Source organism: Tursiops truncatus, chromosome 20 (assembly GCF_011762595.2).
Source record: "Tursiops truncatus isolate mTurTru1 chromosome 20, mTurTru1.mat.Y, whole genome shotgun sequence".
Taxonomy (NCBI): domain Eukaryota; kingdom Metazoa; phylum Chordata; class Mammalia; order Artiodactyla; family Delphinidae; genus Tursiops; species Tursiops truncatus.
Window position 1 is genome coordinate 27,961,664 of NC_047053.1, and position 14,562 is coordinate 27,976,225.

The 14,562-nt window shown below is 44.3% G+C and overlaps 1 protein-coding gene across 6 annotated transcripts in view; it reads right to left on the reverse strand.

Annotated features, from left to right (window-relative positions):
• Positions 1 to 8,817: 8,817 nt before the first annotated feature.
• Positions 8,818 to 14,562, reverse strand: part of VEZF1 (vascular endothelial zinc finger 1) — a 31,947-nt gene continuing 26,202 nt past the window's right edge. For all 6 annotated transcript variants that reach the window (XM_073797185.1, XM_073797186.1, XM_033848140.2 and 3 more), the window contains one exon: positions 8,818 to 12,199. In XM_073797185.1, coding sequence (XP_073653286.1) covers positions 11,772 to 12,199 — 428 coding nt within the window. In that variant the 3' untranslated portion in view covers positions 8,818 to 11,771. The remainder of the gene's footprint in view (positions 12,200 to 14,562) is intronic.

The following is a 14,562-nucleotide window of genomic DNA, read 5'->3' on the forward strand; positions in this document are numbered from 1 at the left end:
ATATATATAGCTTTCAAGATCATTATGTATGGGGACCTCCCTGGCAGTCCAGTGGTTAAGACTCCACGCTTCCAACTGCAGCGGGCACAGGTTCGATCCCTGGTGAGGGAACTCAGATCTCATGTGCTGCGCAGTGTGCCCCCCCACCAAAAAAATCATTATATATGACTGCAAAGAGGAAAGTGAAATATAAGTAACTTTCCTCCATAATTTTGTCTAACTTCGACTATTTCAATCCAGTTGCATGACCATTTTTGTTGACTTCCCGTGTACTCATACTGAGACCCCAAAGATGAACAGTATGTAGCCCCTCTTCACCCCCACTCCAGATCTAAGGGCAAGGTGGATATGGAGCAGCTAGCAAAATAATACAAGGCAGAGTGTGACACTTACTAAATTCAAGGTGTAAGCAGAGGGCTCTGGGGCTGCTCAGGAAGGAAAAGGTTAATTCTCATGAAGGACCGGTCAGAGAGAGCACCTCTGAACAGTTGGCTTTTTCGCTGTGCAAAAGAGGCAGGAGATGAAAAAGATTTTAGCTGGGGATAAGGGCATTCCCATCTGTGGGCACAGCATAAGCAAAGGCAAGGAGGAGGGAATGTTGAGGCGTATTTGGATGTGGGTAAATATCCACTGTGGCCAGACTGCAGGGTGGGTGGTGGGTAACGTAGCAAAATGAAGTTGGAAAGGTGAGGAGGGTGTGACAGTGGATGGCCCGGAACACCACACTAAAGAATCTGCGGAGGAGGCACAAGCTGGAATTTAAAAATAGAATATTAACATTTATTTTTATTTTCTTGACAATACCAAGAGTTTGAGGCAGTGAGGTCCCCTGGTCCTGCACCAGACCAGCTCCTGGGGAAAGCCAGCCTGGAGTTAAACATTCACAGAGGTTAAATGTTCAATCCCAGCTTGAAGCAGCAGATTCCTTCTTCCTCCTAAACTCCCTCTAACCTCCTAAGTATAGCGTAGTGGCTAAGCGCCCAGACCTTTGTGCCAGTCAGACCAGGGTACAAATAAATCTCAGCTGTATCCGTTTACAAGCTGGGTGACCTTGGGCGAATTACTTAACCTCTCTGAGTCCCTCATCTCTAAAATGATGATAAGAATATCACCTTTCTCCCCACTAGGTTAAAAATAATAATAATAAATGATAAATTTTCTTGAACATTTACAATGTCTAGCCCTGTTTTAAGTATTTTTGCACATTTTAGCTCATTTGGCCTTCAGAAAAACACCAAGGGGCAGGCGTTATTACCATTTCTATTTTACAGATGTGGAAACTGAGACACAGGGAGGTCAAAAGTGTTCCCAAGGTCCAGCAATAAGTGATGGAACCAAGACACAGACCCAGCCTGTGACTCCAGAGCCCATGCACTTCACTATACTCCTGGAGATAACAATTATAATAATTATAAATTAAACCCATAATACCAGTTAACATTTACATTGTTAACTCATTTACTCCTCAACGGCCCTGTGCTAGGTACTACCATTAGGCCCTGTTTACAGACTAGGAAACTGAGGCACAGAGAGATTAAGTAACTTGCCCAAGTTTCTTCGCAGAGGCAGGAGAGGAACTCAGGTGGTCTGGCTGCAAAGTCTGTTCCTCGTCACTCTAATACACTTAATGAATGATGCCTGTTTTACTTATTGTCATTCTTTTAATTCCAAGGAGGTCTGCCTGCGATCAGTTTCATCCAGATGTTCAGATCTGATTCTCTCCGGTGATGAAGATCCATGGAAGAGGTTGGGGGTGGGGCAGGATGCATATTCCTGGGGGACTTGGGAAGCAGGGCCACGGGTGGAGAAGGAGCCTTCGGACCTTGCAGTTCTGGGGAGGGCTCCTTCGTGCTTCGGGCGACGGAACCTCTGTTGCACCAGTAAATGGCCAGGAAAGGAAAGAGAGGGAGCTGGCACTACTTCCTCAGCCCCTGAGCCGAGCTCTGGGCACTAGGAGAAATGGCAAAAATGTCTTATTCTTTGGCGGAAGAGCATCCCTGGGGTTATACCACAGCTAGTTCCAGGGTGGTGGGTGGAGGACCCTAAAGGGCTGAGTGACATCTTTGAGGGAGATTTCACTCACCAGGTATCTCTTTAAAAAGGAAGATAGAAACCTCTCCCCAAGGGGCAGGACTGAGCCCCTCGGGGCAAGACAACCCTGACAGGACTGGGTTCCTAGGGTCCAGACCTTCAGCCCAGGTCCCACACTTGAGGCTGCAGGGCCTGCTCCCTTTGGGGTAGGGGGAGGTAGAGCCAGGGCTCAGTTCGGCTCCATTCCCTAGTCAGGGAACTGTCACCTGATGGTGGCTGGTCAAAGGAGCAGCACAGCTGGTGTGACAGCATAAAGGGGCACAGCTGCCACTGCAGGGTTGCTTCCCCAGAAAGCGGAACTGAGAATTAAAGGAGCAGCAGGATACACTAATTCATTTACTTATGTCTTCATGAATTCTTCCTTTCCTTCAAGAGCTTATAGTTTTTTTTTTTTTGGCTGCGCTGCACAGCTTGCAGGATCTTAGTTCCCGGACCAGGGGTTGAACCCGGGCCATGGCAGTGAAAGCGCCAAGTCCTAGCCACTGGACCACCAGGGAATTCCCAAGAGCTTATAATTTATTACTATCATTATTTATTATTAATTTTTTTTATTTTTTATTTTTTTATTTTTTGTGGTACACGGGCCTCTCACTGTTGTGGCCTCTCCCATTGCAGAGCACAGGCTCCGGACGCACAGGCTCAGCGGCCATGGCTCACGGGGCCCAGCCGCTCCGCGGCATGTGGGATCCTCCCAGTCCGGGGCACGAACCCTGCATCGGCAGGCGGACTCTCAACCACTGCGCCACCAGGGAAGCCCATATCATTATTTATTTTGATGCTTAGATTGTTCCGGATTTGGCCATTTGCTGGCCCTGTGTTCTTTTGATACATTCCCATCCTGCCTTTCTTGTGCAGAGATGTTTCCACCATCATCATAAAGACTGCATCAGACCTTCAATAGATGCTAAATCTAGAGGGAAATTTTGATGAGGAGGAGGATATTTGAATGGTCTTAATGTGTTTCCCCACAGACTTCTTATTAGTTGCAAGGGGGAAAACAGTAATTATATGATGGAGAAACTAGGCAATGTCTTGACTGACTGATCTAAAGTAACGTCACCCAGGGAGATCAGCTCGGTGCTTTGTGACCACCTAGAGGGGTGGGATAGGGAGGGTGGGACAGGGAGGGTGGGAGGGAGAGAGACGCAAGAGGGAAGAGATATGGGAACATATGTATATGTATAACTGATTCACTTTGTTATAAAGCAGAAACTAACACACCATTGTAAAGTAATTATACTCCAATAAAGATGTAAAAAAAATTACAAATAAAGTAACATCACCTATGAGGCACAGAGGGCTGTCATGTGCCTCTAGATATGATATCCTGAGGACACATTACCTCAGCAGTATTCCAGCTAAGAATGAATAATCTCAATTTAATCACGGAGAACATCAGACAAACATAAAATGAAGAATGTTATATTAAAAAAAAAAAGCAGGGGTGTGTAATTTTTTTTTTAAAAAGCCAGCTATACAAATGGTCCAAATTTAGGGAGACTAAAGAAACACAGCAACTAAACGCAACACCTGACCCTAGACTAGGCCTTGTCCTGGGAGTGAAGATGCTCTCAAGGACATAATCTGATCGTAATTGGAATGTAAGTTAACTAAAAGTATTATATAAGTGTAAATGTAGAAAGTTAATAACTCGACTGTGGTGTAAGAGCTTATCTTTATTTTTAGGAAATATACACAGGAGTACTTAGGGGTAAGGTCCATGATGTATAAAACCATGGAATGGTTCGGAAAAAAAATATATATATATAGAAATAGAGAGCCCATATGTGATTAAGCAAGGGATAAAACGTTAGCAATAGGTGAATGTGGGTAAAGAGTATACGGGTGTCTCTTGCACTATTTTCATTTTTGCAACTTTTTGTAAGTTTGAAATTATTTCCAAATAAAAAGTTTTTCAGAACTCTTCCAGGTTCACTTTGTGTTCTCCCTGCCCAAGCCCTGCAATCAGCTTTTTCTCCAGAGGAGCTAGTGAGCAGGAATATTTAACCACATTAAAAAAAAAAAAAAAAAAAGTGAATGAGAAGGAAAAGCATTCCTACCATATGGAACAGCATGGCAAGGAAATGTGAAATATAAGTGTAGATGATAGAAAGGATCGGTGCTGGGAAAATGGCTCTTCTGAAAAGCTAACGCAGCAAATGGCATCCCGGGATAAACCCTAGCCTCACCCCAGAAAGGCAAAACACAGCCCTCCTGCAGCTTCTGTCCATTCACCGGCACATGTGTGATTTGGAAATGGAATACAATAAACTGACAGATTCGGCCATCCTTCAGTGGGCCAACACTATATTGCGAAGCACATCATAGAACTTAATTTTATCTATTTACATAGAATGTGAACAACTATTGTGCAGACTGTAGAAAGTGAAGCAGCATTGGAGTAAACTTCAGCGGGAGTGGAGCAATGCTCCCTGTGAATGAGCACCCTCACCCGACCAATCAGAACGCAGGAGACATCAACCAATCCCGGCTCCTCAATGCTCTAGTCGGGGCGGGGCTGACACGCCCAGAGTTGTTTGTTTGCCTCCGCTCTAACCGTAGTCTACCCTGGGCGGGGTCGGGGGCGCGGACCGCGGAGACGAGGCAGGCGAAGTAGATTTGGCCAAACGGTGGAGGGCATCGGATGTTAGGCCTGGCAGTTTGGGCACCGTAGTAGGTTGACTGACTCATCCCTGACAAAACCCACATTTGCCGCGCGCTCTGCGGGGCTCCTCTCTCAGAGCGCCGAGTCCAGGACGCCTTCGGGAAAACAGGTTGGAGCTGATGAGGGCTGATTTAGGAGCGAGCAGGTCTGAGAAGTATGTCAGGCTTCTCTCCCACATCCTGCCTGGGTAGGTGGTGGCGCTCCCTTTCCTCTTGGGAAGGAAGGAGGTCAGGCCCGTGCCAGGCTAGCGGCAAGCTATAAGAACTAACTCTGTCAGGATGGTGAGATTGCAGAGGGAAACTGTACAGGCGACTTCTCTAGATATTAGTGCATCTTGGTGAATGACGTGAGATGGAACGACTTCTCTGATAGGCACATATCCTGACATTTTCCATGTCTCCCAACCTGGTGACTATTCCCTCGGTGTAACTTGAGCCCTCCCTGCCACATATTGGGCAGCCTTCAATTAGCTGCTGGTCAGATGTGTCTCCCATCTAAATTTCTCCTTCCCGAGATGAGGTTCTGGCTCCCATGCTGGATGCCAATCCTTAAAATCTCAGCGTCTGAGATGGGGAAGCCATGAAGGAAGGCAATCAGCTCCTTTGCTCTTTTGGAGAACGCAGTTGGTGCCTCTGAGGGAATTGATGTTGCTGTTACTACATAGGGTATAGGAGGACCAGGTGGGGGGAGTATATTGAATCTGAGGTTCCTTCCTCTATATCAGGCTCTGTACTAAGCACTTTACATGAATTAGATCTTCAAAAACTTTACTAGGTTGGAACTATTATCATCCTTGCTTTACGGCTGAGGAAACTGAGGCCAGAGAGGTTACATATCTTGCCCGAGGACACACAGTTCCCACTGGCATAGCCTGGATTTACACCCCAGCCTGTCAGACTCCAAGCCCCTGCTCTTAATTGCAACCCTATATTACAGCACCTCCCAGCTGTCCCTTATGCCAGGCCTTGCCCTGCTCTGGATCTTCTGGGGGCCTTACTTACCTGTTGCTGCTGTTTCTGGCCTTGGTACTTGGTGCCTTGTGTTTTGGGCTTCCTGAACATTGGGACTCATTGATACAAGGGCAAGTCAGCAGCAGGTTGCCACGGTCCCACTAATTTGGAACCAGAGATTTAGGGGATGTGGCAAAACATTTGGAATATACAGTCCGACTTAGGAACTAGCCTCCCTTCTGTGGGGCCCTGGACTACCTCCACTTTATTTGGGTAGCTCCCAATTCTGCCTGTATACCAAGGAGGAATGAACCAACTGCCTAAAAGTTACAGGGAAGGCTTCGGAGGGAACAACATTTTAATTAGACTTTGAAGGATATCTAGTGGTTCACAACAGAGAAAATGTGTTGGAGGGTTGCTTGGGGGAGGACATTCTAGGCCTAAGGGACAGAATATACAAAGGTTCTATCTCCTTCCTCTTTCCACAACTCCACCCTCTCCCCAGTCTTCTCCCTCAGACATCCTTGACAGCCACAGTTTCTGGTGTTGGCAAAGTGGCAGAACTTCACTTGTGTGGGACAGGCCACCCTGGAGTCTAGGCCTACTCTCCTGGGATGAAGCTCTAGGATTTCAGGAAGGGGGACCCCTACCTCCTCAGCTGGAAGGGGCTCCTGGGTCCCCACCACAGGTGGGGATTCCCTACTAATCACCTGAATCTTGCCTGTTTCTTCAGCTACTGATTTTGTTCTTTTTCTGGCTAAGAAGAGCATGCCTTCTTTTCTGCCCATTGACTGGAGCTGAAATCATCACAGCTGGCTTACACTAGCAGCCTGTCTCAGGGTCCTCTGAGTAATCATGTCCAGCTCGGGGCAGATGCATGGAAAGGGGAGGAGGACAGGGTGGAGATGACACCACAGGAAGCACAAGGACAATTTCTCCAAAATCTCTCTCTCTCCCCCTTCCCTGGGCCTCTTTCTAACCTCCAAATTCCCCCTTTCCCTTCTCTCCCTCACCTCATAAGCAAGCTGATTTCTCTCTGGCTCTTTTCCCACCATTAACAAAGCTCGGAATTTCTTGGCTCATGACCAAGGGCCTTGGGGATCCAGGCTCCTTCAAGCCTGATCTCTGAGTGGATTTAGGCTGACTCAGTAAGAACCATGGCTTTGGTGGCCTCCCAATTGCCCCTGAGGTTGACAAAGACTTAGCTTCCTGTCCCAGTCTCTGAGGCTGGCTCCCCTCTCCATGAGCAGCCTCTGGAATTGGTACATTACTCCTCCCAGCCTTGGACCTGGGCACTGACTGCCAGACAGAGCTGCTGGACCAGTCACTAGAAGGGCATGTCCCTTCCATTTCCCTTGGTCTCCTCGTCCTCTCTAGCTGCCGTGCCAAAGGAATCGCTCACAGGCAGAATGAAAAGTTGTCCTCAAGTGTCCATCGTTAGCATATTAGTTCTTGCCCAGGGTCTTTATAGGTGTACTTAGGAAAAAATGACATTCAGGTGAAAGGGCTGACACAGCCAAATGCAGGTGGACCTCACTTTGAGAAAACTCCATAAACAATGTAAATTTACCAAAACACCCAAGAGAATTCTTCTTGAATGGTTGGCAGTTATATACATCAGAAAGGATTCACTACAATAAGAAGACTGACTTTAAGTTCTTCTTCTTCTATGTACTCTTCAAAGAGATATTTAACAGTTGGGAAGGTGGGATGTCAACTTAAAGATCATCAGGGATGAAGACAATTTCTGAAGCTATGATGCAAGTCAGTGGTGATACAGAATCTGAAGTGTGAAACTCCATTCCCTTCCCATGACAGGGCAGTTTTTGTAAATGACAGAATACTTGACCCTCATGGTCCAAGGCCAAGATCTGGGTCAAGTGCCTGTCTTGGGAAGAAGAGAGCTAACTAGTCAACCCCTGATGGGCTGGTCCAAGGGGAGGGCTAGATCACACAAAGATCCTAAGCAGAGCCCTGGACCCTCCCTCCATTCCTTCCTTGGGAACTACATGGGCCTTTGCCCAAAAGCGAGCAGCCAAGAGAAGCTGGAGTCTAGATCAATGCACAAACTCAATCAGTATTCAGCCGTGAACCATAACGCACTGATCTGCCTGGCCCCTACTTTTACAAGACAGGGAGAGATTATCCAGTAATCTGCCAGGGTCAGATCAGTTGTGGGGGAGATTTATAGGCCCAAATGGGGACAAATGGCATTCTTTCAGGCTACAAGACTCTTTAGAGAGGGAAGAGTACAGGACTGAAGGCCAGATTTATTAAGCCTGGGAGGGGAAAGTGATTACCATTCCAGGCAACGATACTTGAGGATACTACAGGGAAAACCTCCACCATGCCCTCTACATCCCGAACCCAGGTCTCTCCAGAGAGGACCAAACAGCAGCGCCCCTTGAGAAGAGTGGAAACACCTGGACAGCCAGGACGGTTAACTAGCAATTCAGTGAAATAACACTTCCCATTCCAGACAAAAGCAACATAAGGAACTCTTCCTCCAGCTGTTTTCACTGAGTCAATAAAGAGACTAAAGCAATTATCAGAGGAAGTTTGGAAAGCCTCAATTATATATGAAACAGATGTAGGTATCCAAAACTTTTTAAAAAATGGTGTGAGATCCATCTTGATTTGCTGTCTGGTGGTACTGTCACTTGGGTACTTGTCATACCTCTCTTAGCCTCCTTGGAGGCAGCAACCATGTCTTAATCACCTTTGTATGCCCTTTAGTGCCTAACAGTGCCTGGCACATTGTTGGTACTCAGTAGACATCTGATGAATCTAGTTGAACATAAATGGGTAGGCAACCCAGCCTAAAACCCTTTTCAAGTAAAGAAACTGGGTTTAGAGCATGCAAAGAAATGTTTGAAACCCACCTGCTCTGGGCTTTACTCAAGCTGACTGGAGGAGGTTACTTCTCTTACTGCAGCCAGTCTGGTGCATTTCCACTCTCCCTTCTCGGTGGTCAAACTGGCCTGACATTAGTCCTTCCCTCTCTCTCCAGCCCAATATCAAGACGTGTACACCTGGAGAAGCAGTGCTTCAAAAATTTCTCTATCATCATGGTGAAATGGTGAAGCTTCTGAGGTATTAAGCAATCCATCATAACGTTTGTGACCGGTTAACTTTAATTTGTCAAAATAAATCTGCAGTTTTTGCATGTTAGTAATACAGTGCTGGTATTGACAGGAAAAATCATCCATCTGCTTACATAGAAACCTTCGTTTAGGAGCACACCTTAGGAGGGAAATGGATACACAATAAAAGGCAAATGTAGGCCAAGCAGCGAGCCCTAGAGCGTAACAGGCTGGATGTCAGATTTGAGGATGATCTAATACAACTGTTTAGCTGCCAATCTGATAAAGGGGAAGCTCTCAACCAGGTTACAACCAGAAGAGAAAAACAAACTCTGCTTTTTTCGTGAGCGGTGGCCTTCTTGCCTTCAACATTTGGTTGAATCAGTTCGTCAGCATCAAAACTCAATTCCAGTTCCAAGACAGGAGAATTTCACCACACAACCTACTCGGCCCCTGCTTTCAGTGGCCCACTGCCACCCCCAGCCTGCCAACTCTCTCCCTCCCAAAAGAAGACACGACGTGGGTTTATTATTGCAGACAAGCTTAAGTGAATAAAGAATGCATACAAAATATCATTTTAACTGAAGTCATACAATGAATTCTCACTCCTGTTTATTATACAATGAATTGATAAAGCAATCATTCCTAGTATATATCTTTTTTTTTTTTTTTAAAGAACTAATACTTTTAGGGTTCTGACGACCACACTCTAGCCTGGGGGTAGGGTCCACACCTGGCCCCACTGAGGACTGCTCCTTGGGCCATTGTGGAGGAAGCCAGGGCCATCTCAATCATGGAGGATTGTGATTGCCAGCCCAGCCAGAGAGAGACGACAGGTCCTAGCGGGCAGAGCCAGAACCCGGTCCTGGGGCTGCATGCCAGGAAACGTTGGCTTCCTCCAAATGTGGCCAAGACCTGCCCAATCCAGACCTCAGCAGGGCCACGCATGGGCCTTCCCTACACGAGTCCTTCCAGTAGTCCACACATAATGCTCTACATATTAAAAACAAACCATTTTGGTACTGTGGATAGGAACAGTTGTAACAAAGTCATAGCTACATATTTTTCTCTACATTTTGTTTATTGAGACAAACTAATTAAAAGGCACAAACATAGGGCATGTTTACATGGACATTATAACAAACATATACATTAAAAGTGTAGGAATGTGTTGCCTTCCTGCTAAACAGAAAGTTCCTAAGCTTTTATATATACAAAAGTTGTACAATTTAATGTCCTAAAGTACAAAAGATCATTTATAAAATTATTTTACACTAAGTACTATTTATTTTACTTTTTTACTACGTAGTTCAACCCCCTCGAACTGTTTTGTATAATGACACACAGATACCTGTCCCTGATGTAGGAAGTCTGCCTCAGATGCAAGGTATTTTGATGCTTGAACTGACACAGTGGGGTATAAATGGAAGTCATCCAGTTTGATAGTCAGTCCTGCAAACATTCTGCAAGATTAACACAACTAATGTCCATTTCTCTTAACTGCAAGATTAAAAAAAGGAAAAAAAACCCAAAACATATTGCAACTGAAAAAATAATCACAGCGCCTTGGTTTTAGTAACTTCTTTTTCAAAACACAATGCTTTAAAAACATGAATGTGTGACATGATGGTGTAAAGAGTATCTGTCTCCCTAGCTTTTGGTTTCTACTTTGTACTATGTACAGAGATAAAACATCCTGCTAAGAAATAAAAAGCACATGTCTTAACGTGCACAATCATTGCTGGATTTCTGCAGGGAGTGCAGACAGCTGTCTCCCTGAAAACCCGACAAAGCTGATACAAGTGTTTTCTCAAAGAACAAAAAGTGATGTCCATATTTACAAAGTTGAACAAATCTGCACAATACTTAAGAAACAGAAGGAGAACTTAAAAAAAAAAGATACACTCTGCTTGTTCTGAAGGGGCATACTACCTAGTTAGTGGTTAGAATAAAAACTGTATACAATTTAATATAAGACATAAACTCTAGTGAGCAACTAACACACCTTTCCCTGTTGAAATATCAACAGGCTCTGATTGGGAGAGAGAGGGGCATATCACATCCCAGTGCCTCCAGCGTCTTCCAATTAAAGCAATATATTTTAACTGTTCCAAAGTACTCCTTGACCCCTGAATAGGAGTCCCATTGGCCTCTGTTTGTTAGGAGTCTGCCTGTCCGCACACTTGACTTCTCCTCTGTCAGCTGCGGCCTTTTCTTACCAAAACACAATGTGTATATTTTGTTTGTTTTTTTAAGTTTTTTAAAAAAGTCAACTACAATGCTATATTCCATCAGGATTAGTATGCTGAGCAATATTTACATCTCCAAATATCAGGTCACAATCCCTATTATATGTTGAAGATAGAATGATAAATTATCATATGCTTTGCATATCAGAGCTGGTATCACCTTTCCCATAGGGAATGCTGCCTGAAATTAACATATTCCCAAAGGTAAAATGCATATTCTCTGAAATGCATTTTATTATGACAATGCATGTATTTACTCATAAAAACAATAAACACAGACAATTTTACACTAGCTCTCAATCCCTGGATTTAGAACTTCAGGTTAAAATCAGCCATCCACCTTGTATATATGGGGAGAAGAGTTCTGCTAGTGTTCAGAATAAAATGATTTCTTGGGATCAAAAACAGTAATGCTGCTTTTTAATTTTGAAATGGGTTTTGCTTTTTCATGATTGGTTTTAATTCCGGCTTTCATCTTGCCAACTACTATCCTGTTTAAGCAATGCTGTCAGCTAAAAGGAATTTCTGATTAAACTAAAGTGGTCCAGTGATAAGTGACATACACACCCTACTTTGAACAATCCCAGCCAAATTGGAGAATAATGCTACTACACTATTATTAACTAATGTAATAAATCTCCCAATTTCATGGTTTACTTTTTGCTTTAATAAACTAAAAGTAAGTTGCTGGTAAATATTTACTTGAACCCATATTTTGATTTTATAATACTGTTTACCAAGGTGGTGATGTAGGCAAAGCTTGGGGTAAGAAAGGCATGCTCTCTACAGGCCTCATTGCTATATTGAGAGGGGCAGCTAACGTCATAGGCGTGGGCAGGTTCATTGGAGACGTGATCGTGACAGGGTGTGCTATATTCACTGGGGCAGTGACGGGGGTGGGGAGGTTGACTGGGGTAGTGAGTGTTAAAGGAGAGGTCATGGACAATGGACTGGTTATAGTCACAGGGTGCCCTATGTTCATTGGGCTGGTTATGTTAACTGCACTTGAAACATTTACTGGACTTCTCATGCTCATTGCAGCTGCCACTGTGACTGGGTTTGACATAGTCCCAGACGACACAGAGGACGTTATATTGAATGGAGTAGTGAGAGTCACAGGTGTCGTAGCAGCCGTGGAGGTTTGGCACAGGTTAGCAGCTTCTAAAATAAGAAGACAAAAGGGCCTTTAGACTCTCAAAACAGTGAACACAATTCAGTTTCTGAATCAACTTCTTTTAATTAAAAAGGACAAACATTTAATAAATTAAATTATAGTTTTCTACCCTGTGGTCAACAGGAAGGGAGGATCCTTCTGAGCACAAGACTGGGGGCCAGGAATCCCAGCACAGGAGCAGATCTCTTCCGATGCTGTGCCTTTCACAAGACTGAGGCAACTGGCTTAGCCTTGGTGCTTTTGGTTTGGAGTTTAGATTTACTTACCTACCTCACAGTGATGCTGGAAGATCAGGTAATTTCTGCAAGGCACTCTGGGGGGCAGAGATATCAAGTAGGGCTAAGTTTTCTCACTACCACTTCCATGTAGTTCCTCTGAATTCTAAAGACTTTCCCGGGAAGAACCAAGCACCCACAGGCCAGGCTGGAAGAGCTTGTTTACACAGAGCTGGGCAGATGGTTACACAGTAACAGATAATCAGAAAAATCTTCTCACAAGGCATACTGTAACTAGCAGAGAGAGGTGTGTGTCCTCGATGCTATGTACTCTAAAGCCTTCTCAGAGGTGAAGCCACATTCTGTTAAGGTTTTAAAACTCCATTAAGTTGGGATGGATAAACAAGCTGTTTTAATATCATCTGTTTATTTCAGTCTTAGAAAAATCATTTTAGTTAAATAATCCTGTTGTTTCTGGTTGTTTCTTAACGTTGTTTAGAATGAACAAGTATCCCTCAGTAGGTTTATGTTCTCCTCCCCGCTCCCGTATCTTCTTCTCTTTCTGAGGCTAACATAATCACCTACTTTATGCCTGGTGTCATTTAACTATATGTATTCCACACACCACCAGCCATACCAAGGGGGACTAGCCAGGCTAGGAGACCCTGCAGTGAGCTGGGGGACCCTGGTCCTTGTTATCAGCAAAGCCTGGGCACTTCTTAAGGAAAACTTCCCTCACAGGTGACACCCCTTACACCACCCCGCAACAAAATTCAGCACCACCTGCTGGTGTGTCAGAAAAGTGCAGTAAGAAGACAGATGGGGGTGCTGGCTGTGACTTGGCTGTCAAAACGGAGAAATGCATTTGAGACTAAAGATGGAGGTCTGCCCGCAGGCCACGCATGGTCAAATCACCTCAGGTGGACCCTTGAGTCAATGAGCAGCCCTTCCTTGATGAGCATGATGTAACCTTGGCATTGCTCCATACTCTGTATCAGGGATTCCCAAACCTGGCTGATGATCAAAATCATTTACCTAGGGAGGTTTTTTTGAAATAAACTGCTTCCCAGGAAATTCAATTGTGAGATTTAGATGGAACCTGGATATCTATCTATCTAAAAAGCTGCTGAGATGATGATCTCATTGTCATCCAGGTTTGGAAACTTATATTACCTTATTTAAGCCCAATATTTAAAAGGGACATGCTGATTCAAGTTCAGGTTTTCAGGTCAGGAGTCTCTTCTCCCCCCAGACGTGACATTTACTAACATGAACACAGAAGTTTCTAACATCAGTGGTCGTTTCCAAAGAGATTCATGCAACAAATGGGAATACAATAGCATTTTGTTTCACGCAGATCAGAAGATGAGCTAAACAACTGAGTCTTATTGTGCAAGCACACTGAAATACAATACCAAACAGAAGAGTGCAGAAGAAAAGAATGAGGGAGAAAACCGACTCACTTTTGAGGTGATGGTAGCATGCTAAAAATATTCTCCTCCTGTTTTCACCAAATAAGCTTTCACTTACTTGGTGGGTGTGCCATCTCCCCACCTCCCCTTCATTTTCTTTTTAATCTAACCCTATCCCTTTCTGTAACTTAAACACTTTTACTTCTTCTCTGAGCAAAGCATCCTTCGTATTTCAACCTTCGCTTTCAACCCACTATGCAATTATCACGGCACATACACACATATAAATTTTTCTCCCCTACCCACCATTCTCCATCCCTTCTCTTTATCACAAAATATTTAATCAAAATAATGACAAATATTCATTTGGAAGATAGGAATAAGCAGCATCTGAGGCAAAGTGGAAAGCCTATCTGAACTGCTGCATTCTTTCCTCCAGTGCCAGTAGATATATGGAAAAGCTATTCCTTTTATCTTTTTCCAAGTACAGAATGTTTAGAAGGGATCTGAGGAAGGGAATAGCTGCACTACATGAACGCAAAGGATGGAAGAAACTACACAGCAAAGGAATTACAGCACAGCCTACATGCAGGGGATTCCTTATGAATTTAAAATAAAACAGTAAGACATGACAAGGGTGGGGAAGGCAAAACGGAATTTAGGAATCTGTCCTGTGGCTGATGATACATTGACAAAATGATTTAACTGAAATGGCTGCACAGT